The sequence below is a fragment of the Chinchilla lanigera genome, unplaced genomic scaffold, assembly GCF_000276665.1.
Source record: "Chinchilla lanigera isolate Chin_1 unplaced genomic scaffold, ChiLan1.0 scaffold00021, whole genome shotgun sequence".
Lineage (NCBI taxonomy): Eukaryota > Metazoa > Chordata > Mammalia > Rodentia > Chinchillidae > Chinchilla > Chinchilla lanigera.
The window spans coordinates 1,602,223-1,624,856 of NW_004955422.1; the positions used below are offsets into that span (position 1 = coordinate 1,602,223).

Sequence of the window (22,634 nt, forward strand, 5' to 3'; positions counted from 1 at the left end):
GTATAATTCTATGCTCTTTGATTAGTTTATTTCCATAACCACTGTCAGTGACAGTTTGGGTGCCTTAACCACCAGGCATCCCAATAATGGTATTTTCTAAGTATTTTTTGTGGAATTAATATGCAGACTGTATTTTCTGGCATAAAGTTTCCCAGCCGGAGATGGTTTCTGTCCCAGGGGACTTAGGCGTCTTTTGGTTGTCAAATCTGCATAGAGAGGGTGGCTTGTAGCATCTAGTGGGCAGAGGCCAAGGATGCTAACTGTCCTGTACATGAGGCTCCTGCCAGCCCCCCAAAATAGCGGCAGTGTGAAGGCACCAAAATCCTGCATCTTGTTTGTGTCATTCTGCTATAACAGGGAGGACTTTGAGGCCTTAAATCCCTCAGTGGACTCACAGGATTGCTTTCTAAGACTTAAGTGCTCCTTTGTGACTAGTCTGTGGCACAGTCCATTAACTCACTGGCACATTTCCTACACCTTGAGCAGAGGGGCCAGAGGCTCACTAAATGGTTGGTCAGTTGTTTTTTTAAACAGGGTGATACTTTTTCTTCCTGTTGTTTCCAAGAGACAGGCTCAGTTGGCCTGCAGTTCTTACAGAAGAGAATCTGGTGATAATGCTGTAATCGGTTGCTGGCATCCCTAGCTCCCTAATCTGTTTACATGGCACTGAAAATTCACCCTCCCTGGTGGCAGGCTCTGTTCCTCCTCAGCACTCTGCAGCATTGGCAGAGAGCGCCTCCCGTTCTCTCCACAGTGCCACCCTACGCATTTAGTTCAGTGCACAGCTGTTCTCCAGAAGATGTTTCTTGAGGCAGAGACACCCTACAGGACGCCTCTGGAGCTCGAGGTTGGAGTCTCGATCATCATGTTCCCAGCTGCAAGTCTGCAGCACTCGGATAGCATCTGGTTGTTCCCGAGCTGTTGTACTGCTTGAAAGTTTCATCCCTCCCAAATATAAAATCCCAGATTATGAAATTTGTTTCCTAAGTTTATTTACTTTACTCTCTTAGCAACTAGCATTTCATTCATTATATACTAAGAAAACTATTTACCTTCTTTCCTTTTCAGTTATGATTTTATAGTCTAGTTGGAAGACATCATAAAAAACTAAAAGAGTCTAAGGTTCAGGAAACCTCAGAAAGAAATGTCAGCCATCTAAATACTAGACAAGCCTGCCTAGGAAGCAGTTCATAAGCTCAGTGGGGTGGAGGCCAGGTCAGAATGAAACTGAGTAGCTCTTCCCAGGGGAGTGGTAGATCTTCTAACTAAGAAATAAATGAATAGCACCAGGCTTAGTGGCACATACCTGTAATTCCAGAAAGTCAGTGTTGTCCATAATAAGAATGCATAGTCTAGAGTCATCACCCACTTGGAAATGAACTGGTGTTTGCAACTTGCCTTAAAATTAAATCTGGAGGAAAAGCTGTTAATAAGCTAATGTTAAACCAGGCATGGCAGCTGGGTCTATAATCCCAGCACTCTGGGAGGCAGAGGTAGGAGGATTGCAAGTTCCAGCCCAACCTTGGAAATTTAGTGAGACTGTGTCTCAAAAAATTTTTTTAAAAAGGTTGGGGGAGGAAAAAGTTGGGAATGTAGCTCAGTGCAAAAGCCCTCGATTCAGTCTCCAATGTCTTAGTCACCTTCCTCATCACTGATACACAATATCAGATGACCCAACTTAAAGGAGAGGTTTATTTTGGCTCACAATTCAGTCCATGGTTGGCCAGCTCGAAGGCAAAACAAGAATGGAAGGCAGAGGAGAATGGAAGAGGGAAGCTGCTGGGGCATGGCAGCCAGGATGCAGATGAGAGGGGAGGAGCCAGGGAAGGAGACACACCCCTCCAAGTCGCTGGGAGTGAGGGACTCCAGCCAGGCTTGGTTTTCCTCACAGCTCGTCAGCTTTAGCGCCCCCATGACCCAGCCCTTCCAAAAACCCCACTTCTGAACATGTAAGCCACTCAGGGGGCATTCTAGATCTAAACCATGATGCCAGTACCACAAGAAATAAAGAAGTAAACCAATTTTGAAAGTGTCTTGTGGTGCAGTGGCCTGTAGCAACTAAATAAGAGTAAAAAGAATACTTCTTTGTCTCATGGCTTTATATGGAGGACATTTTCTCCCTGAACAATCTCTTGCTCATTGTGGAAAGAATAAGGAAATATCAGGAGTAGCAGAGCGGTAAATGCAGCTCTCCAAAAGAAAGGGGAGAGGGGATGTTTTCCCACTGATTCGCAGAGGGGGAATAGGTGATGCTGAAGAACCCAGGCTCATAACTGTACATCCTTCCAAGGCAAGTACATGCTGACAGGTTCGGTTTTGCAAAGCAGGAGTTGATTTGAAGCAGAGACTACCGTTTGGCTTCTCTGGCATGTGAGAATGTTCTGCTCTCCCAAGAGGGTTTGGCTCTGTCTGATCAGAAGGGTGGTTGTGTATGAAATGCACCTCGGAAGGAGGAGGAGGAGGAAATGACATGTTCATGTAAATGAAATACAACTGCAAATTAAAGTGTCACCCTGTTAAAAAAAATCCATTTTTTATTTAATTGGTTACCAAGGAAAAAATGTCATAGAGAAGTGTATATCTCAGGGAAAGTTAAACTGTGAAATATTACAAGTGAATCTCAATTCAAGGAAGTTCTTGGGGGGGATTATAAAAGATTGCCTTAATAAAAATATTCTGATGCTGCAAAGCTAAACTCATAAATTTCTGCTGTGCTACATGCCAGGGTTCCAAAAGAGATTAACGAATATTACCTTACTTTTTTTTTTAACTGCCTCACTCCATCCAGTTAGCTACATGCTAGCTGCTTCTTAGAGGAAGCCTTCTTTTGAGATGGCCTATTAGGAAGAAGTTCATAATCTATCCTTTTTTTCTTTTTCTTTTTTTTTTTTTGGTAGTGGGAACCGAACTCATGACCTTGCACTTGCCAGGCAGATGCTGTGCTGCTGAGCTACATCCCAGCTCCAAGAAGTTCATACTCAAAGAAAGAAATGTTGTCTCCCAAAGAGCATGGCTTATCAAGTCATTTAGGGACCAAAATGTTTCTAGTTTTTGTGTGTTCATGGTGTCCTCCCATTTTTCACTCTTCTTTCTCCACATTTTATATGGAAATGTGTCTGTTTCATAGATCATGAGCCTACTACTAGACAGTATGTGTATAGGACCTGCCACATTGCTGGCACAAAATAAATGTTAATGATGGGGAGAGCCAGGTGTGGTGACACATACCTGTAATCCCAGCACTCTGGACGCTGAGGCAGGAGGATTGCTATGAGTTCAAGGCCAGCCTGAACCACAAACCACATAGCAAGACCCTGCCTCAAAAGGAGGGGTGGGTAATAATGGGAATGGCTAATGAATGGGATGTTTACATGTAGAATTTTTCTTGAGAAATGTGTCGAGTTTCTTTTTGAGACAAGGACCTGCCAGATGGGAGTCCAGCTTTCTTCAGCCTTGGCAGTGGTTCTTCCTCTTTTTCCCTTCCTAGTAACCCCCGGTATTGTTGTGTATTCTGCAGTGGAAACACACAGATAATGTAATGCGCTGTGTCCTCTCTGTCTTCTTCCCCATCAGGGGCAGTGATTGGTGATGGACAGTCTGCTGTGGCCAGTAATATTGCCAACACAACCTACCGGCTCCAGTGGTGGGACTTCACCAAGTTTGACCTTCCAGAAATCAGTAATGGTGAGTCAATATAGGAGGGGGCACTAGTGGAAGGGGTGGAATTCTGGTGAGACAGAACTTAAAATCTTGAGTAGCACTGAATTTTCTGTGGTCTAGTTCAGTTGTTCATGGCCACATGCCATTTCTACAGCCCTTCTGTACTCTCAGTTAAGCAAGTACCAAACGCTCGCATCTTCCCTGAGGAGGTGGTAGGCTATTTCACTGACTGAAGCCGCAAAGTTAGAGGGAACTGAGAGCAAGGGAAAGAAGAGAATGTGTGGAACCTGAGAGCTGCACCTTGGGGCTTGGAAAGATGGTCATGACTGGTGCCTCCTGGTCTGCATGGACTGAAGCAAGTGATGTGGCTGATACCTGAGTTACAAATGTACCTGTCTGACAGTTCTGTTTCCTGACTTGTAGTGAAGTCTGTAGTCCCATAGCCCATCCTTTTCAATTGGAATCACAAGGTTGTAGGCATTTCATTGCATTTGCTAATGAGAGCCCCCTCACACTTTTCTGAGAAATGGTAGTTGAGCCCCTGTGTTTGCATACTTCTGATGACAGGCCCAACCATCACTGCTAAATTACTTCTTTTTAAATTTTTTTAGTACATGTTGACTGTACTGAATTACATTCAGCTGGGGGAGTTGGTACATGTACATACACATCTTAATTCTTTTACTGCTAAATTTCTATTAAAATGTTCTGTTTTCTACTGAGCCAACATTTTCTATGTCATTTCCTCCTACTAGTCCTAGATCTATCCTTGAGTCTCCATAGAGTAGGCCTAATGGTACCTCTTCTAATAGTCTTCCAACTATTGGAAGATAATGCCTCCCCCCGCCCCGCTTTTTTTTTTTTGGAGGCAGGGTCTCGCTATACAGTTCAGGCTGGCCTTGAGCTCACTTTGTAGCCCAGGCTGGTCTTGAATTTTCAACAATCCTCCTGCTTCAGCCTCCCGAGTGCCAGGATTTCAGGTGTGCACCACCACTCCTGGCACCTTTTCCCTTTTTTGAGACAGGATCTTGCTGTGAAGTTTAGGCTGGCCTTGAACTCATGGTGATCCTCCTGCCCCAGCATCCTGAGTGCTGGCATTATAGGCATGTACCACTGCGCTCAGCTTTCTTTCCCTTTAAATCTTCATTTTTGGACAAAGCTGTCTCATATCCCTTTTTCTCATGTGGCTTCCAAATTCTTGATAGTTCTGCTCACCTTTGCTTTCAACTTCAAGTCAGAGGGGAGGAGGCACAGAAAACCAGGAAACTCTTGCCATGAGCTGTGTAATACATAGTATAATGGTACTTTGAACACCTGTTCTAAAGTCACTATTGATTTTATATTCACCTAAAATTATTTGATAATTATTACTAAGACAGAACTCAACCATTTTGTACTTGTGTGCTTTGAATATTTTAAAAACTAAAGCAGATTTGTATTTGCTTCTATTAAATTTTTGGTGTCTTTGCAATCCCTAGTTCCCACCCCTCAACATCTTTTTGAACTTTGATTAGTTCTTTTCTCCCAGTCTTTCATCATCTGCTAGTTTGACAAACATCCTTTCTCTGTCTTCCTTCAGAGTGTTAGCTAAAATGGTAATTAACCAGGACATTGCACTAAACCATATAGCTTGTTAGTGTGGTCCTCATCTGTGTTGATTTGGGTTCCTGAATTAACAGCCTAGATTTGGGGCTGGGGATTTAGCTCAGCGGCAAAAGCGCCTGCCTGGCATGCGCAAGGCCATGAGTTCGGTTCCCGGTACCGGAGAAAAATTAAAAAAAAAAAAAAACCAGCCTAGATTTGATTGCTTGCATCTGAAGCCCGCAATTTCTTTCTCATATATAGAGTATTATAAGAGTTTGTCAGAGGTCTTAAAATAATTAAGTTTTCTCTGTCTGTGGCCTTTACCAATATGCTTGTCTCAGTATCTTCATCAGCCAAGGAGAGTGAGGTTAACTTTTCCTGACCTATTTTTAGTGAAGCCTCAGTAGAAGCCATCATTTCTTTCTCAGTGTTTATAAGCCACATGCCAAGAATTTGCTTTTTCCTGGGAATCCATGACAGTGGGTTTTCCTTTATTGAAAAGCCAGGTTTGCTTGCTCATTACTGAGTTTCTGGCCCAGATCCTATAGGCTATAATTTGCTTATGCTTATTTTGTTTCTTTAATTTGTTACTTTGTTTCTCTTATTATAATCTGAATTAGACAATATATTCGTTGTTCAGAAATCCTAATAACAGTCTATACAGTAAGCAGCCTGAAAACATGCTCTTTGCTGCTCACCATGACTCACAGTAGACAGCCACTTGTCGTTTCTTGTGTACCTTTTCAAGATTATTAGTGTATATATAAGCAAATGCAAAGTAATGCTTTCTATATATTTTTAATGCAAGTGACAGCACATTATGCATGTTCTTTTTTGAGACAGGGTCTCAGTCTGGCCTTGAACTCACCATGTAGCCCTGGCTGGCCTCAAATTTACAGCGATCCTCCTGCCTCAGCCTACCTAGTGCTGGGATTACAGGTGTGAACTATTATGTCTGACTCTTACTGAAGGATTTTTAAGTTGTTTTCAATCTTTTGCTTTGTCAATTTATATTCCACCTGCAGAACAGGAGAGTACTTGATTCTATGAGTTCTTCCTGATAAAATGTGCTATCGAATTTTTAGATATTTGCAAATTTTATAGATAAAAAGTAGTATGTGAGCATCATAAATTTGTGTTTCTCATGTTCCAAATGAGGTTATGTGCCTTTTGACATGCTTAACCCTTTGGATTGCTTTGTCCTGACCTGATCTCCTTTTCTGTTGCATTACTGATCTTTTCCTTAGCATTTCTATACCACCTCTTTCTAAACAGGAAAATTAACTTATAAGAACAGATTTTACTTGTCATTTGTCTTTTGACTTTGCTGAATATTATTTGCATCATAGAACTTAAAGTCAAAATTATACAACTCTCCTTTTATAGTTCCTAGGTTTTGTGACATCATCAACAAAATCATTTAGTACATTTTTTTAATATTTAAATTCTTGGTTCACTGGGAAACATGGTCCAAAATAAATGTAATTTGACTTTGCCCCCATATGGCTCTGCATTTGTCCATTTCATTTGTCGTCTCCAATTTGGGTTGTCATTTTCATCATACTTTCAATTTCCTGTATACATTAGATATATTTCTGGACTGTTATGTTGCTTTCATCTGTCTGATTATTCACATGACAAGTCCACATGAGTTTGTTTCTTCTTCCTTCCTCCCTCCTTCCCTCCGTTCTTTCTTTCCTTCCTCCCTCTCTTCCTCTCTTCCACTCCCTTCTCCCTCCCCCTCCCTGCAGTGAGAGAAACGAGCCCAGAAGCTCATGTATGCTGGGCAAGCACTTCACCACTGACTTACACCCCGAGACCTTTCCTACAGATGTTCTTTCTATTTTTTGGTTTTTCTCCGGTACCGGGAACTGAACTCACGACCTTGCGCTTGCCAGGCAGGCGCTTTGCCGCTGAGCTAAATCCCCAGCCCCTCAGATGTTCTTTCTAGAGACAAGGTCTCACTGGCTTTGCCTAGGCTGGCATTAAACTTGTGATCCTTCCGCCTTACCTTCCTGGATGCCACCACGCCTAGCGTGAATTTCATCTTGAGGCTGTGTGTTTTTAAATCTGGTAGGAATAGCCCTCCGTTGTTTGGTTAGTGTTAAGGATTGAATCCACACTTTGTAGCCCAGGCTGGCCTTGAACTCAAAGCAATCCTCCCGCCTCAGCCTCCTGACTTTACTTTTAATGGATTCAGCAATCAGTAGAGTCATTTGGGAATCTGTCTTGTCTAGGATTTGGTTCTCAAAGTCCCCTGCTTCCTAATGCAGGGAACCTTTGACTTTGGACAGCTGGTGCCTGGGAGTCATGGACCCTGAGCTTACTCATAGGTTCAGTGACCACCAAGCTGCCGATCATCTTATACCTCTGAATTGAACTTAACCCTTTTCTGGAGTAAGGCTGAAAACTTTTGTTCCTCTTACTTGGAATTAAGGTTAATGAATACTATCTGCAGAGAGTTTAGACATTTGTGACTATAACTTCATGTGTACATAATTTTGAAACTGCTTTCATGAAAAAAATTACCTTATTAGATTCACTGTGATTTTTTTTTTGCGGGGGGGGTGGGGTGGGTACCAGCAATCGAACTCAGGACCTTGTGCTTGTCAGGCAGGTGCTGCTGAGCTACATTCCTGGCCCTCACTGTGATTTTTAACAGTAAACTCTTACTGGGTGAATGGCTTTAGTTACTAGGGTTTCCTGGCAGAAAAAGTCTTACGGGAACCAGTGGACAGTGGGCAGCCCCGTAGTACACACCTGTAAAACCTGCTACTCAGAAGGCTAAGGCAAGAGGATCACAAGTTCAAGGCCAGCCAGGATAGCTTAGCAAGACCCAGTCTCAAAATTTCAAAGTAAAAAGGAGTGGGGATGGGGATGTGTAGGCCCTCAGTTCAGTTCCCAATAACACACACACACACACACACACACACACACACACACACACACGGGTGTATGTAGCATGTGAGTGGTGTGCAGCAGACACCACAGGGGACACAGCGACGGCTGCCTTCACATGGTGCTCATTGTATCATCTGGGTGCTCTGGTCTTCTGCTGGAATGGGAGGAACTCAGAGATAGCCAAGAGGAAATTTTCCTGCTGATTTAAACCCTCTTGGGTTTTCCAAATTGCATCTAATGCATTTGCAAAAGCACTGCACTGCTGATTGCTCCGATGACCTCATCCGGCCAGCCAGCTACAGGCTACCCATCGATCTCCATCCAAGGTGTTTGTTTTTAATTTACGGCACTGATAGGAAGGCAGAGCTCTGCTTCTCCAGGAGTCAGTATTTCTGGCCCCTCCCAATCCCTGCTAGGGCATTTTCCCTTGGAAATCATGCCTAATTGGGAGGAGATTACATTGCAAAGTCTGGAACATGGCTTCCTGCTGTCTCCAGCATAGTTTTTTTGTGTCCCTGCTGCCCCTGAAGCTCTTAAGCAATTTTGATTTGAAAAATCTTTTCTTTCTCAGCCTTTATTTCCATTATTAGCTGCCCAGCTAACTTCCCCATTGTCTATTCCAATGTGTTTTTGTGGTACTGGGAATCTAAGCAAGGGGCACACTTCCAGTAAACTGCACCCCCAGCACATTTTCTATTTTGAAACAGGGTCTTGCTAAGTTGCTCAGGCTGACCTCAAACTTGCAGCCCTCCTGCATCAGCCACTGTATGTTCTGCCTCTAAATGGAAGACAGTTGTTGAATTCTTCAGACTGTTCACATGAACTACACCTGAAACTTTCTGGGAATGCAGAGCCCCAGGTCCCACTTCAGCATTGTGTGTTTGGATGAGCCCACCAGGTTGCTCTCAGGCTTGCTGCAGTTTGAACTGCCTTGGGAGGCAAGGTGCCGAGCAGGAGGACCAGGGTCTCAGGCTGTATTTCACTTCACTTTTTTCCTCTCTTCCTGCTTACATTATTGCTGCATCCAAAAGGATAAATTGTCCTTTGTCATCTGTCTTAGTTACTGTTCTCTCATTGTTGAGACAAAATACCCAACACCCAAAGTTAAAGGGGAAAAGGTTTATTTTGGCTCACAGTTTGTAAAGGTTTCAGTCCATCTTCAGCTGGTTCCAAGGCAGGGTGGCTTGGCAGACAGGCATCACGGAGGAGGACCAGTTCATGGCAAGCAGAAGATAACAAAAGCAAGCAAGGAAGGGGGACCTTCCTAGCTTTTTTCTGCCTCTTTTATACTCTGTCTAGACTACTGGGATTAGGGTGATGCCAAACCAATCAGTGGACTGATTTAGTTATCATACAGTCTAGATTCAGCCTCCTCTGAAAGTCCCATCTGTGACCCCATGAGGCTTTGGGAGTATATTTAGATACAAACCATAACATCATCGGTATATTGTTTTCCTATGACCCAATAAAGCAAGTAATAGAGGTCAAGAATTCTCTGGCTATATGAATTAACTCATCAAAACCTCAGCCTTAAGAGAAGAACCTGCATTAGTGGATGAAGCAGTGATCACTCACCATTATAACTGACCATTTCCATTTCTATGTGGGAAATTAATAGACGAGCACCAAGTATAAGCTGCCCATTGGAGCTCTGAAATAAAAATGAAATTATAGCACACCATCCAGTGCCCATTGTCATGGTGGTGCCGGATTGCTGTGCGCCTACTGCCTCCTCTTGCTTAGAGTAGAAGCACAGCCCTAGATCACTAGCTGCAGAGTTCTAAAGCTGAGTGTGCTGCTTTCAGTTGCCATTTGCTTGTCTCTCTGAGCTCAGTCCAGGAACCAGGGGCCGTTGTGACACTGGGTAGAAGTGGAGGAGGGGACAAAGTTTGGGACATGGCCATTGCCTTGAAGTCTTCATCATACACAAGTGCATCAACCTGGAGTCAAGGCTGTCAAAGTGCTTTTTGTCTGTCTGCCTGATTTTTTTTTTAGGGGCTTTGAGCTAAGCATTACAAATGAAGGAAATACTTGCACTTTCTTGCCCACTTTTTGTGCCATTAAGCAGTTCGCTACTTTTTTATGTTAGTAGTAAGTCTATGTTTGACCAAAATACATGTTAATACACATGAATAAGATCTATGTAATAGCAGCATGCAAGAGCCAAAGATACTTACCACGCATTTTTGAGAAGTTAAGTGTAGGTAAAATGGTCTTAAAGTCCATAGAGTCCCATCCTCTTTGCCTATTTATTTTCATGTCCTACTTAAAATTTTTTATTACTTTTCTTTCCTTACTTTTGGTGGTTACAGCCTAAATTTTTTTTTTTTTTTTTGGTACCAGGAATTGAACTCAGGACCTTGCACTTGCCAGGCATTCCCTTATGCCACTGAGCTGTATCCCTGGCCCTACAGTCTAAATTGTTAACTAACTTATTTCTTTTATTTTTTAAAACTTATTTTTCCTTATTGTGGTTCTGAGGCTTGAACCCACGGCCTTATGCATCTTGGGCAAATGCTATGCCACTGAGCTAAACTACCTCCTCCTTTTCATATTGAGACAAGGTCTCACACAGCTGTCTTTGCTGACCTGGCAGTCTTCCTCTCTCAGCCTCCTGAGTAACTGGGGTTACAGGTATGCTCCACCCCACCTGGCTGTTAGTTTGTTTTTGTCTTTCTGAGGTTGTGCCAATCTCAAAGTTAGAAAATCAAGATGAGCTGGGCATGTTGGTGCATACCTATAATCTCAGCACTCAGGAGGCTGAGGTAATAGGATCACAGTGAATTCAAGGTCAGCCTCAGCTACCAAGTGAATTCAAGGTTAGCCTGAACGGCATAGTGAGATCCTGTCTCAAAAAACAAACAAGAGAAAACCAAGATGGACTCACTTCTGAAGCTTCCTACAGTTCCTTTAGTTTTGTGTCCCCAGCTGGAATCATGTTGATCCCTAGGAGGAGGAGGAGATTGTCATATTTTTGGCAACAGGCTTGGGACCCTGTGTCAGGAGCAGACGGTCCCAGTACTAACTACATAAATCTAACCATACAGGCTAGAGCAGATGGCGGGTTGGGAGTAGAGCCGTACAGAGGCCTAATGGTGATAGCAACAAGTATTTGGATGTCATTATTTTATTAGTTAGCAAACAGTACCATCCTTGTGGTCCCTTCTCAGTTTTATGTGTGATGGTGCTGTAGCTGTCAGCCCCCAAGAGTTGGCACAACAGCCCGATCAATGTGTTCTGTTGTCTTTTTTTTGATCTATTCTGTCATCTCTGTAGCTTTGTTAGCAGCACACAGGGAAAGGAATAAATACAGAGTTTTACAAATCACCCTGAGGCCCTGACACTATAAAACCTGGAAAAGCATTGTTGTTTTGTTTTCCTTCTGGTTTCTTAGGGAAACTTGCCCTTGACTTCCCAGTCATGTCTTTGGCTCGCTAGTGTTCTAGAGTAGGTGCCCCGGAATCTGGTGGGGCAGTGGGACTTGCTTTATTGTTTGCTGTTATGCCCTGACAGTGAACATCTTCAAATAAGAAAAAGAGCTAGGTGTAGGGGTGCACACCTGTGATCCCTGCTACTTGGAGGCTGAGGAACAGGATTGCAAGTTCTGGGCCAGCCTAGGCTACAGTAAGTTCAAGGCTAGTCTGAACTACACTGTCTCAAAAAAAAAAAAAAATCACTTTGTATGTTGTAGACATAAGTGAGACAAAGCCCCAGAGGAGCTTGGTCCCCCTGAATGTGCATGGTCTTCTGGTCTTCTCCTTGTGCCTATGGTGTGGGCTCTGTTATTCTGCTTCACATCAGTAATGAGCTAGTTTCTCTGACAGGGAGTTATATAGCGGGATATACCTGGGTTCGGATGAAAACCAAAGCCAGGCAAGCAAGTGCAGTCCCAGTGCTGGGTAGCATGTTCTCAGTCTCTTGTGGAGCGGATTTTTCTCACTCCCATCCTACTCCCTCAGCAGGCTGACCTTCTGCTGTCTCTGTGCTTTATTCCCAGTAACCTTTAAGAGCAGAGTGAGAGCCTCCCATCAGCACTGTTTCATGAGATAGAGAAGGCACAGAGCATGGTGCAAAATGAAAAGACCCCAGCCCTGCAGCCAGAGATGGGCTTTCTCTCTATCCTCTCTTTCTAAAGATGGGGATTAGTGTTAACAAAGACAGAGCAAGACTCAAATCTGTACACTTTGTTCTGAGATCACATCACAAGAGTTGAGTAACATTCCTGTCCCAGGAAACCTCTCTCTATATCCCTTTGTTCTTGGAACCAGTAAATTTGTGTTTGCATTCATCTTTCTTTCAATCTTTTGGACAGTAACAGCTGTTGAGTGGCTCTCCAGGAAAATTTTCAGCAACTTTTTCCTTATCTCTCAAATGGTGTTTCCTGAGTGTGAACTGTGACTCAGCAGGTGGCTGCAGTGGTGGTGGTGTGGCCCATCTTACAGTTTCTACTAACAGGGTAGAGTAGATGTTTTTCCTGCCCTTGCTATTTCTATTCCCTGGCATTGTAGTTTGAATGACAAGGTGTCCTGTAGCATTTCTAGAGAGGTTATAGGTCGTTAGGAAGGTCCCAGCATTTCTTGCTGTCAGAATTTTTAGTTATTGACTCTAGACTGTCTTACCTTTTCTCTCTTTGTCCAATGCAGCGTCCGTGAATGTGCTGGTACAGAACTGCAAGATCTACAATGATGCCAGCTGTGACATCTCTGCAGATGGCCAGCTCCTGGCAGCCTTCATCCCTAGCAGCCAGAGGGGCTTTCCTGATGAAGGCATCCTGGCCGTGTACTCCCTCGCCCCCCATAACCTGGGTGAAATGCTCTACACCAAACGATTTGGTAAGGGATAGGAAGCCCAGCCTAGTGACAGAGGGACGTTGGTGCCTTGGCATGGGCATTCCTAGGTGAGGCACAGCGTGGGCCAGAGTGATGGGCACACACTACTTCTGCCTTCATCGGGGCATAGGCCAAAGAGACATCACTCTGCTTGAGTCCTGGCCAGTAGCACTACAGCATGCTTTCAGAGCAGGAGTCCTCCCTGCTGCAGAACCATCACCAGTGTGCTCCTGCCATGGTGGTCAGGAATAGGAGGGAAATTTTTGGTCACCAAGTAGGGAACTGATTACATTGTATATTTGGCATTGTGCATTAAAAGCCCCCCAACGGCTGGGTTTATGGTTCACTGGTAGGGCACTTGGCTAGGATAAATGAGTCCCTGGGTTCTATCCCCACTGCCACAGAAGAAAAGGAAAAAACCCCAAAATAATATGTGTTCTTTGATCCAGAAGTCTCACTTGTAAGGAAATAATTAGAAGCCTATCCAAAGATTTATATACAAGGATGTTCACAACAGTGTTACTTATCATACCAAAAATGTCAAATTATTGCCTTAAGGGTTTTTGTTTGTTTGTTTGTTTTAAGGCTTGCATACATACATAGTGGTGCAATGATAGGGTAGAGTGCAGTTGACCTTAAAAATTGCTTTTCTAGGGCCGGGGATATAGCTCAGTGGCACAGTGCCTGCCTGGCAAGCATGAAGTCATGAGTTTGATTTCAGGTACCAAAAACAACAAAAGCAAAAAAACTGCTCTTCTAGGAGCCAGGGCCTGGTGGTACATGCCTATAATCTAAGCTCTCAGGAAGCTGAGGCAAGGAGGATCATGAGTTTGAGGCTGGGGGACAGCCTGGACTCATAAGTTCCACTACATAGCATAACTACACAGCAAGAGCGTGTCTTAAAACATCAGAAAGGAGTAACAAAACAAAACAAACCTCTTTAGAAAAAACAATTTTTTTAGAAAAATGTTTAATGTTCATAATATATTAAGTGAAAAAATTTCTAAATAGTATTTATTGTGGTACCAGTTTTTTTAAAATGTACTTACAGCATAGTCACGATTAGCATTTATTAGCTAAAAAATTTCTAAATAGTATTTATTGTGGAACAATTTTTTTAAAAATGTACTTACAGCATAGTCATGATTAGCATTTATTAAGCATTTTCGGTATGTTAAACACTGTCCTCAGTGGATATGTGCCTTCTTATTTTCCTACTCACTGTAGTCCTGTGAGGTAACTCTAGGCTTCAAATGAATGTGAAGATTAGAGAAAGGAGGAAAGGCTAAAAGTAAAAGTAGTTTCCTTGGAATGGAAAGAGCTCTGGGAAATATTTCTCTGTTCCGTTGATCCTTAGGTCCCAATGCCATTTCGGTGAGCCTGTCCCCCATGGGCCGATATGTGATGGTGGGCTTGGCCTCACGCAGGATCCTGCTGCACCCCTCCACGGAGCACATGGTGGCCCAGGTCTTCAGGCTGCAGCAGGCCCACGGTGGCGAGACCTCCATGAGGGTGAGTGCCATCACTTCTGCCTCCTGGATGCAACTGTCCTGGGCTTATTAGCAGAGTAGTGAAAGACAAGGTACGACCTCTAACCAGGGCCAGAGCAGTCATAGCCATCAGGTCAAAGGAAGGGCCCGAGTCCAGCCCATGCTTGACCTTACTTTTGAAAGCTCTGGACTATTGAAAGATGGGCTTTCTCTCACCCTCATTTATGAGCTGGGTTCCCCAGAGGCCTGAGAGTATCTTCAGGTAATTAACTAATACTTCATTACCTTAACATGACATTGTAGTCCAGAGATCTGTAAAGGACCCAATGAATTTTTTGTTTGTTTTTGTTTTTTGAGGCAGGGTTTCACTATGTAGTTCAGACTGGCTTTGGACTCACTAGCCCAGGCTGGCCTTGAACTTGCAGTCATCCTCCTCCTCCAACCTCTTGGTTTTTTTGAGACAGGGTCTCACTATGTAGTCCGGGCTGGCCTCAAACTCATAGCGATTCTCCTACCTCAGCCTCCTGAGTGCTAGGATTATAGGTGTGCACTACCACACCCAGCTATAATGAAATATTTATGGAGTTCGTTTATTTTTGTTTGAAGACACAAACTATAAAAAGTGATGGCTGTCCCAGCACTTGGGAGGCTAAAGCCAGAGTATCATGAGTTCAAGGCCAGCCTGGGCTACACAGTGAGACCTGTTTTGAAAAAAGGATGGTGTACCATGGTGTCATAGTCATGATGGAGGATGAATTTAGGCAGCTACCGACCTCCTTTTTGTTCTGTGCATTTCATTAGTGGCAAAAAGGTCCTATTCAGGACTCTCTCCTGTCTAGGTCGTATGTACCTCTCTTACATTGCCTTAAATGTGTTCTGGGCATTGTGTGCTTCACAGCCTTTGGGACTTAGCCAGGCTTGTGTACCTGACTGAGCTCCCTGCATCCCAAGGGCCTTATTTGGCCAAGGTTTGTCAAGGGGAATCAAGCATTTGAACCATTCTCTAATTAGGTGGTATTTAAGCTCTGTTTTAGTCTAAAAAGCTGTGAACAATTCCCTCAATAGTCTGTGCTGTCTGTGCCATTTATAGTTTGATGTACTTGGTGGTATTTTTTGTTTTCTTTAGCTGTGTATGTTTAATCTACTGCATTGGGCGCAGTGTCAGCTCCTTAGGGGCAGACCCCCTAGGTCCCTCATCTAGTGCTGCGCATGTGGATGCTCGGTGAATGTCTGGAATGGGAATCATTTATTCTAAAGAGAAAACTAGAGACAGAATGCAGTATGTACAAAACAGTGGCAGGTGAGTGGCCTGCTGTGGCCCTTGCTGCTCCAGCTGTGTCTCCCTCCTATCTCCTTGTAGAATTCTCTAGTGGACTCTGCTAACCCACTTTCCAAACTCCTTTAATTTGATAAGGCACTTGGCTTCCAGGGCACATTCACCTGGATTATTCCACCTTAACCTGGAATGTCCTTGTTATGGTTGGTACATTGTGTCAACCTGGGGAGTCTAGAGGTTTGGCTAAGTGACTCAGCAGGAAGCCAGAGTGCTTACTTTGTATACATCCTCAGCCTGTGGAAGAGGAGGGCACGGAGATTATGTGAGAGCTACATGCCCCTTAGGTGGGGGTAGCCTGTTTATGATGTAAGGGAGGGAAAGAGGCTGCTTGCCGCCATTCCTCCAGTTTGCTCTGGCTGTTTGCTGTTCGGCTGCCATTCCCCGCTTTGCTCTTGTTGGTTTGCTACCTTCTGCCTCGGAGCCAGCCAAGTATGGACTGAAACCTCCACAAACTGTAAGCTAAATAAACCTTTCCTTCCTTCATTTTGGGCGCTGGGTATTTTGTCTCAGCAACGAGAGAAAAGTAACCAAGACAGTCTTCCTCTTCTATATCACTAGCTGCCTACAGGCTCCTCCTTTTCTGTGGCACCTTCCTTGATAGAGCTGTGCCACCACTGTCCTTTGTACACACTCGCATGGTAATACCATCACACCAAACTACAGTGGCTCCCTTCCATGTGCTTCTTTCTCTTGGGTTTGGCTCCTTGAGAACCAAGACCTTGTCTGTTTTCTCTTTAGAAGCCTAAGTACCTCCTAGGGAACCTGATATTTAGTAGTAGCTGAACAAATAGAAGAGAATCTAAAGAAAGGCAGCACCCTCATCATTTCTAGGTGGTACTTGCAGAACCAGTGACAGGTAACAGACACTACATCCCTGCCACCTCTGAAAGGGGCAGAAGCAGGGCATTCTCTGCTCTTGACGCTGTAGTGACAGGGAAGTTCTGTTCTTGAATTCCCTGTGACTCAACATTTTTGACACTGGGTGAAGGGGAGGATACCGTGGACGTCATCAAGCTTGTTTTCTTGTTTAGATATTTGAATGTGGAAGTTCAGTTTTAGTTTAAGTGTTCTTGGACTTACCTTAAGCAGACTTGGGTGGTAAAGCACCTGGTGCTGCCTTTCATTACTTAGAATCCTGGTTCCTATAGCTGCTCTTCTAACCCTTCCACCTAATTGCTTGTGGATGTGGTTTCAGTATCACTAATAGACATCTTCAGCTTTTTCTGGGCACAGCCTGCCAGCCCTCCATCCAGCAAGGTTCCTCCTTTCCAGAAAGAGCCAGAAATAATCTGGCTAAGAGAAGGCAGCTCCGAGGCAGAAGCCATGGTGGTGGCCGGCTGGTGGCCGGCTGTGTTGTCAGCTGAGGGCATGTAGTTGGAGAGCTGCCAAGGAGATATAGCGATCCAGTTAGACCACTGCTGTCCCACTAGGGGCTCAGGGCAGCTGGCCAGCTGTGTGCTGCCTGAAAAGAGCGGTTTCCTAGGCCTCCCTCCAGAGGAGGCTTTTTGCCTCCCTGTGGGGACCATCTGCCATAAGGTGAGGGAACCAAAGTAACTAGAATGTTCTGCTTGAAAGTATTCGCCCCTAAGAGACAGGATCAAGGCATCTCAACCAAGTTTTGCCCAGCCTAGCACTGGGCCCGCAGTTTGACCTAAGCCCCCATGCTGCACAAGTCTGGTTTTCCAGGTCTTAGTTACCCCTTATGCCTAAAGGCACCAGAGCACTTCGCGGATGTCCCTGAATCCTCTTCAGTAGAGGGCAAGGGAGCAGCTTTTTTGGATAGCTGTGTTGTACATCCAGTTAAGTCAAACCAGGAGTTTTTGCCAGGTGTAGTGGTGCACGGCTGTAACCCCAGCATTCGGGAGGCAGAGGCAGGAGCATCATCGTAAGTTCAAGGCCAGCAAAGAAACAAAACAGGAACTGGGCATAGTGGCACATGCCTGTAATCCCAGTACTCGGGAGGCTGAAGCAGGAGGATCGTTACGAGTTTGAGACCAACATGGGCTACAAAGTGAGCTCAAGGTCAACCTGAACTGCATAGTGAAACCCTGTCTCAAAAAAAAAAAAAAAAAAAAAAAAAAAAAAAGAAAAAGAAAGAAACAAAACAAACAAATGGGAGTTTTGGGCGATAACCTGGGACCACAGAGCTGCTCCCTGAATGCAGGTAGGGGGTGATGGCTCCAGCCTGGAAGAAATACTTAGAGATGACGGTGGGTGGGGCTTGTCTTACAGGTTCTCTATCCTGCGTTCCCCTTGTCTTTGGTGTTGCCATTTGGGAGTCACTGGGGTTATGGTCAGAGAGGTGAACTTGTTGAGCTCACAGACATTCTCAGGAGAGTATCCGCGGAGGACCGATTTATTTTAATTGCCACTAAGTGACATCTTCCCCCAAGAGATGATCTTTTACACAATCCCATATGAAAATGCTTCTGAAAATGAATTACTAATTGCTAATAGCCTTGGCACATTTACTTTAAGCAGTTTTTTGGATCTCCTCACACCAGGGTCCTTAGGCAACCAGCATTAGAGCCATTGGGGTTCTTATTAGAATACAGATCCATTTCATACCTCAGTCAGACAGAAGAGTCTCTGTATTTTTCAGACAGCCTTCCCAGGTGATTTGGCACATGTTGAGTTTCAGGACTGCTGTGCTCAGTTTCTGTTCTCCTTCATTTTAGGTTTCTGTCCTCAGCCTTGTCAGCAAGGCAGATGCAGTCCCAGGTATACTCACCTTTGTGGTTTCAGACACTTGGTGCTTTGAGCCGTTGCTGAGTTTATAGAAGACATGGTGGTGCTTGTGTTCAGTTTCCCATCAAACATAGCCTCTTTGTTGCCTGTGCCTCTCACCTCTCATCTTTTCTTTTTTCTACTTTTTTGTTTTGTTTTGTTCTGTTTTGCTTTTGGTTTTTTGAGACAGGGTCTTGCTATGTAGTGCAGGCTGGGCTTGGACTATATAGCCCAGGCTGGCCTCAAACTCACAGCGGTCCTCCTGCCTCAGCCTCCCAAGTGGTAGGATTATAGGCATACAGCACCACACCCAGCACCTCTCGGCTTTTCTCAGCTTTTCTTTAGGTTTCTCCCTTGCCTTTTTCTCTCGATGTTGAGATGTCTTAATTTTTTGTCTTCATTTCTAAAACCTGGGGTCCATTTTGGCTTTTCCCTTCTCTGTTTACTGAGCCAGCCCTGGTCTTCCTGATTTTAATATTTGGCAAAGCGGAAAAAAACCAACCTAGGCACATATTTTCTCTCTCCTTCCCTCTGTCCATTAGCAATTCCTCCAGGCTGGGCATGTCAGCTCTGTGACTCAGAGCCCTCTCTCTTCGGTTTGACTCCCTCACTTGATCCTGGTAGGGCTTTTTGTTAATTTCTGTTTTGTTTTTAAGTTAGGCTTTTATTTTTTGTTTGTTTGTTTTTTGTTTTTTTTCTGGTGCCAGGAATCGAACTCACAACCTCACGCATGCCAGGCAGGTGCTGTGCCGCTGAGCTAAATCCCAGCCCCCAATTTAGGCTTTTAAAGACTGTTGAGCTGAAGTTTTGCTAAATTCTCAAAGCACTAAACTGCCTGTGTTCCCTCTTGGCTTTCATTTCCTAATTGGAACAAGGCATAATATTGTAACAGAAAACTGCAATTAATTTTCTAAAATAGTGGCAACTTGCACATTTTAACAACTTTGATTGTAACCAAGTGAAAGCATAATAACAAAAATACAAAATTACTAATGAAGCCATAAATAATCATATATACCAAACTGTTCTTGCAGTTTGCATGGCAGTGAGTGCTCTGTGACTTAGGGATCAGGCAAAACCCAGCAGCCAGGGTTAGGGGGTTAAGGTGGGCAGTGAGGGGCAAGTTGAGCTAGAAAGCTAGGTGAGGGTGGGTGCTTGCAGCATAGTAATTGACAGATGTGCACTCTTTCTCCCAGGGACAGGAGGGCCCTTGTAACAGGTGGGGATTGTAGGCATATAAATGGCTTAGTGGGGAGCCCGGGCATGGTGGCGCACACCTGTAATCGCAGCACTTGGGAGGCTGAGGCAGGAGGATCGCTGCGAGTTCGAGACCAGCCTGGGCTACAAAGTGAACTCAAGGCCAGCCTGAACTGCACAATGAGACCCTGTCTCAAAAAGACCAATCAATCAATCAATCAATAAAACTAACTTAGTGGGAATTGAAAAGGGTCCTCATTGCATAATCCCTGCAGGCACTGGGAACTCAGGCCCTCCAGTGCCCATCTGCTTTGACCTTTGGTCACTTTGTTGTAGACAGGGTCAGCAAGGACACAAGACTGACTTGGTTGAGGGAAGGTGCTCTAGGACAGAAAGCCACATAGCTTCTTTTTCTCGTAGATCAGCATTGGGTTTTTTAGGCAATACCTCAGATGTGTCAGGGCCAGCATTACTGAAAGCTGCTTCTTTGTGGCTGTGATCAAACTGTGTTTCAGGGCTGAGTGTGCCCCAGAAGGAGAGTTTGGAGTATGTTCCGAGGAGCGCCTCCCCGTCTCCACCTTTGCCCCTCCTCTTTCTTCCCTGTTGGCCTGAGGAGTTCTGCTCAGCAGTGGACTCTCCCTGGTTACTTCTGTGGCTCCTAGTAACCAGATCTTTCACATATTTCCAGGCAGAGCAGAAACCGATGGTCTCTGCCTGAGCTTCTCCGGATCTGCTAGTACCCTGATGGTGACACCTTGAGAAGCTGAAGGACCAGTGCTGTGAGGCTGTCTGCCCGTTCTGATTAGTGCTCTGACCTCCCCACAGTTGGTTCTACTCTACTCTTGCCTGGAAACCCCTGCCTGTTTTTTGTTTTTAAATTGGTGCATATTAGATATACATAGTGACGACATTCTTCATAGGGAATTTGTACCTGTACGTGGTATATCTTGTTTCTCCCCCCCCTCCACTCCCCTCCCCTCTCTTCAGCCCTCTTTTCCCTCTTTATTTACAAAAGCTTTGTTCCCATTTTTCCCCCCTTTCTCCCCATTTTTTCTCCCTTTCTCCCCGCTCCCCCATTCCCCTGCCTGTTTGCTGTGTGCTAAAGGAGGTACTTTGGCTTCAACAGTGAGCAGCGATGTCTGTGCTTCCAGGCCCATCTCCATCTGGAGGAGTATTTTTCTTTTCTTTCCTTTCTCCTTACCCCTCTGTGGAGGAAGGGGGCCACTGGGGATTGAACCCGGGACCTGTGCACAGAGCCACATCCTTAGTGCATTCCCCACTTTTGAGACAGAGTTTTCATTAAGTTGCCCAGCCTTAGCACAAATTTGACATTCTCCTGCTTCAGCCTCCAAGAGAGCTGAGATTATAGGTGTGTACCACCATGCCTTGTTTGAAAAACGATTGCTTGAATTCCGTTTCCCAGTATTAAACTTGCTGCTATTCTTGCATGGACGGTGCTCGATATGGTACCTACTAATGAATATTTCAGTGTTACCTGGCTCTGAAGAAACATGAGTTGCCTTGCTTTCTTTTATACCATTTCATATCCATCTTCACAGAGCCTAGTGATACTGATTATTATTTATTATAAGATCATTAAAATGAACCATGGGAAAGATTTGGCATCCAAAGTGCTCAAATTACCACAAACTACAGTTATACTTAGACCCTGGGTCAGGACAGGTGCCCAGTGCCGTCCTCGCTGAGTGGCATTTATCTAACTTCATATACATAAGCTCTTCTGAGCCGTGCCAGCCTTCTTCTTTCATATCTGATCTTCACTCCGACCTCTCCCTCACTGTCCTAGTGTTTAGCCTGTGGAATAACCCTCACCATCTGCACCGCCCCAGGTTCCAAAAGTTTGATTTTCAAAAGTGACCCAGAACTCTGGTTCAGTCCAGAGTATTCAGAAATCTAAACAAACTAAGTCTCTTCTTAATCTCGCCTGGCCTTGGGGGAGGAAAATACCAAAAATAAAGATATTTTATTTTTGTATCCTCCTAGAAGGGTACTATTTCTTCAAGGGGAGATTGGGATAAAAAGGAGTCTGCTTTGTTGTCAGAAATGATTTACTCCTTCCTAAGATTCTGTCCTCATTGATTTTCTTGAAGCAGCCTGTCAGTTGATTAAAAGCCGCTTCCGCTGCAATTATCTCGAAGTTGACTTCTGAGATGTGGTACAAAGCATCTATCCTCCAAAAGTTCCTTTCTTCAGGCTGTTGTAGGAAAGGGGGAGGGGCACGGGAGAGTCAGAGGTGTCTGTGATGCAGGTTGTCAGAGAAGGGGAGAGGCAAGGCGCAAAATTAAAAATAACCTTAGAACTGCGCTCTAAGTTGCCATCAGTGTAGGCAAATTTTTCCATGACAGATTCATGCAGCTCTGACAATTTCTTCCCCCCTTTTTTCTTCTTAGTAGAATGGAGTTTTATTCTTTGCACTCAAGAAAATTTTATTTTACCCCTAGCATCAGTGCTGAGCCCAGACTCTTAAGCATGGAGTGAAAGGGCTTATTAAGCTATTGCAGGTGCCAGCCAGACAGGGACTGGCCCTACACGGAGTCTCTGCCTCCAGCACCCACCAGACCTGGAGCTAAAAGAACGCACAAGTTGTGTACATTGAACTACACTGGCTGTGGGTAAAAGGGGCAGGATTTGGGGATCAGAGGGTGGTCCATAAGAGGAAGTACTTGTCGCTTCTTGATTGGTGGGGTTAACAACCCAGAAAGTGGTTGCCCTGATGGAATTTAAGTCAAGGTTTTCAACATACATCCAGGAATGTGAAATAGTCTTTTCTTGGTCTCCAATTGATTTGCCTTATCTCCTTCCCTCTCTGCCCTCTGGCTTTTGTAATTAAATTTAAGGTATCTGTGTTGGTTTGGAGCTTATTTTGCAAGGGGAACAACATAATACAGG

At 44.5% G+C, this 22,634-nt stretch overlaps 1 protein-coding gene across 5 annotated transcripts in view; it reads left to right on the forward strand.

Moving 5' to 3' along the window:
- Ambra1 (autophagy/beclin-1 regulator 1) overlaps positions 1-22,634 on the forward strand; it is a 188,977-nt gene that overhangs the window by 146,831 nt on the left and 19,512 nt on the right. For all 5 annotated transcript variants that reach the window (XM_005384021.2, XM_005384022.2, XM_005384023.2 and 2 more), the window contains 3 exons: positions 3,574-3,684; positions 12,789-12,977; positions 14,332-14,486. In XM_005384021.2, the coding sequence (XP_005384078.1) occupies positions 3,574-3,684; positions 12,789-12,977; positions 14,332-14,486 (455 nt within the window). The remainder of the gene's footprint in view (positions 1-3,573; positions 3,685-12,788; positions 12,978-14,331; positions 14,487-22,634) is intronic.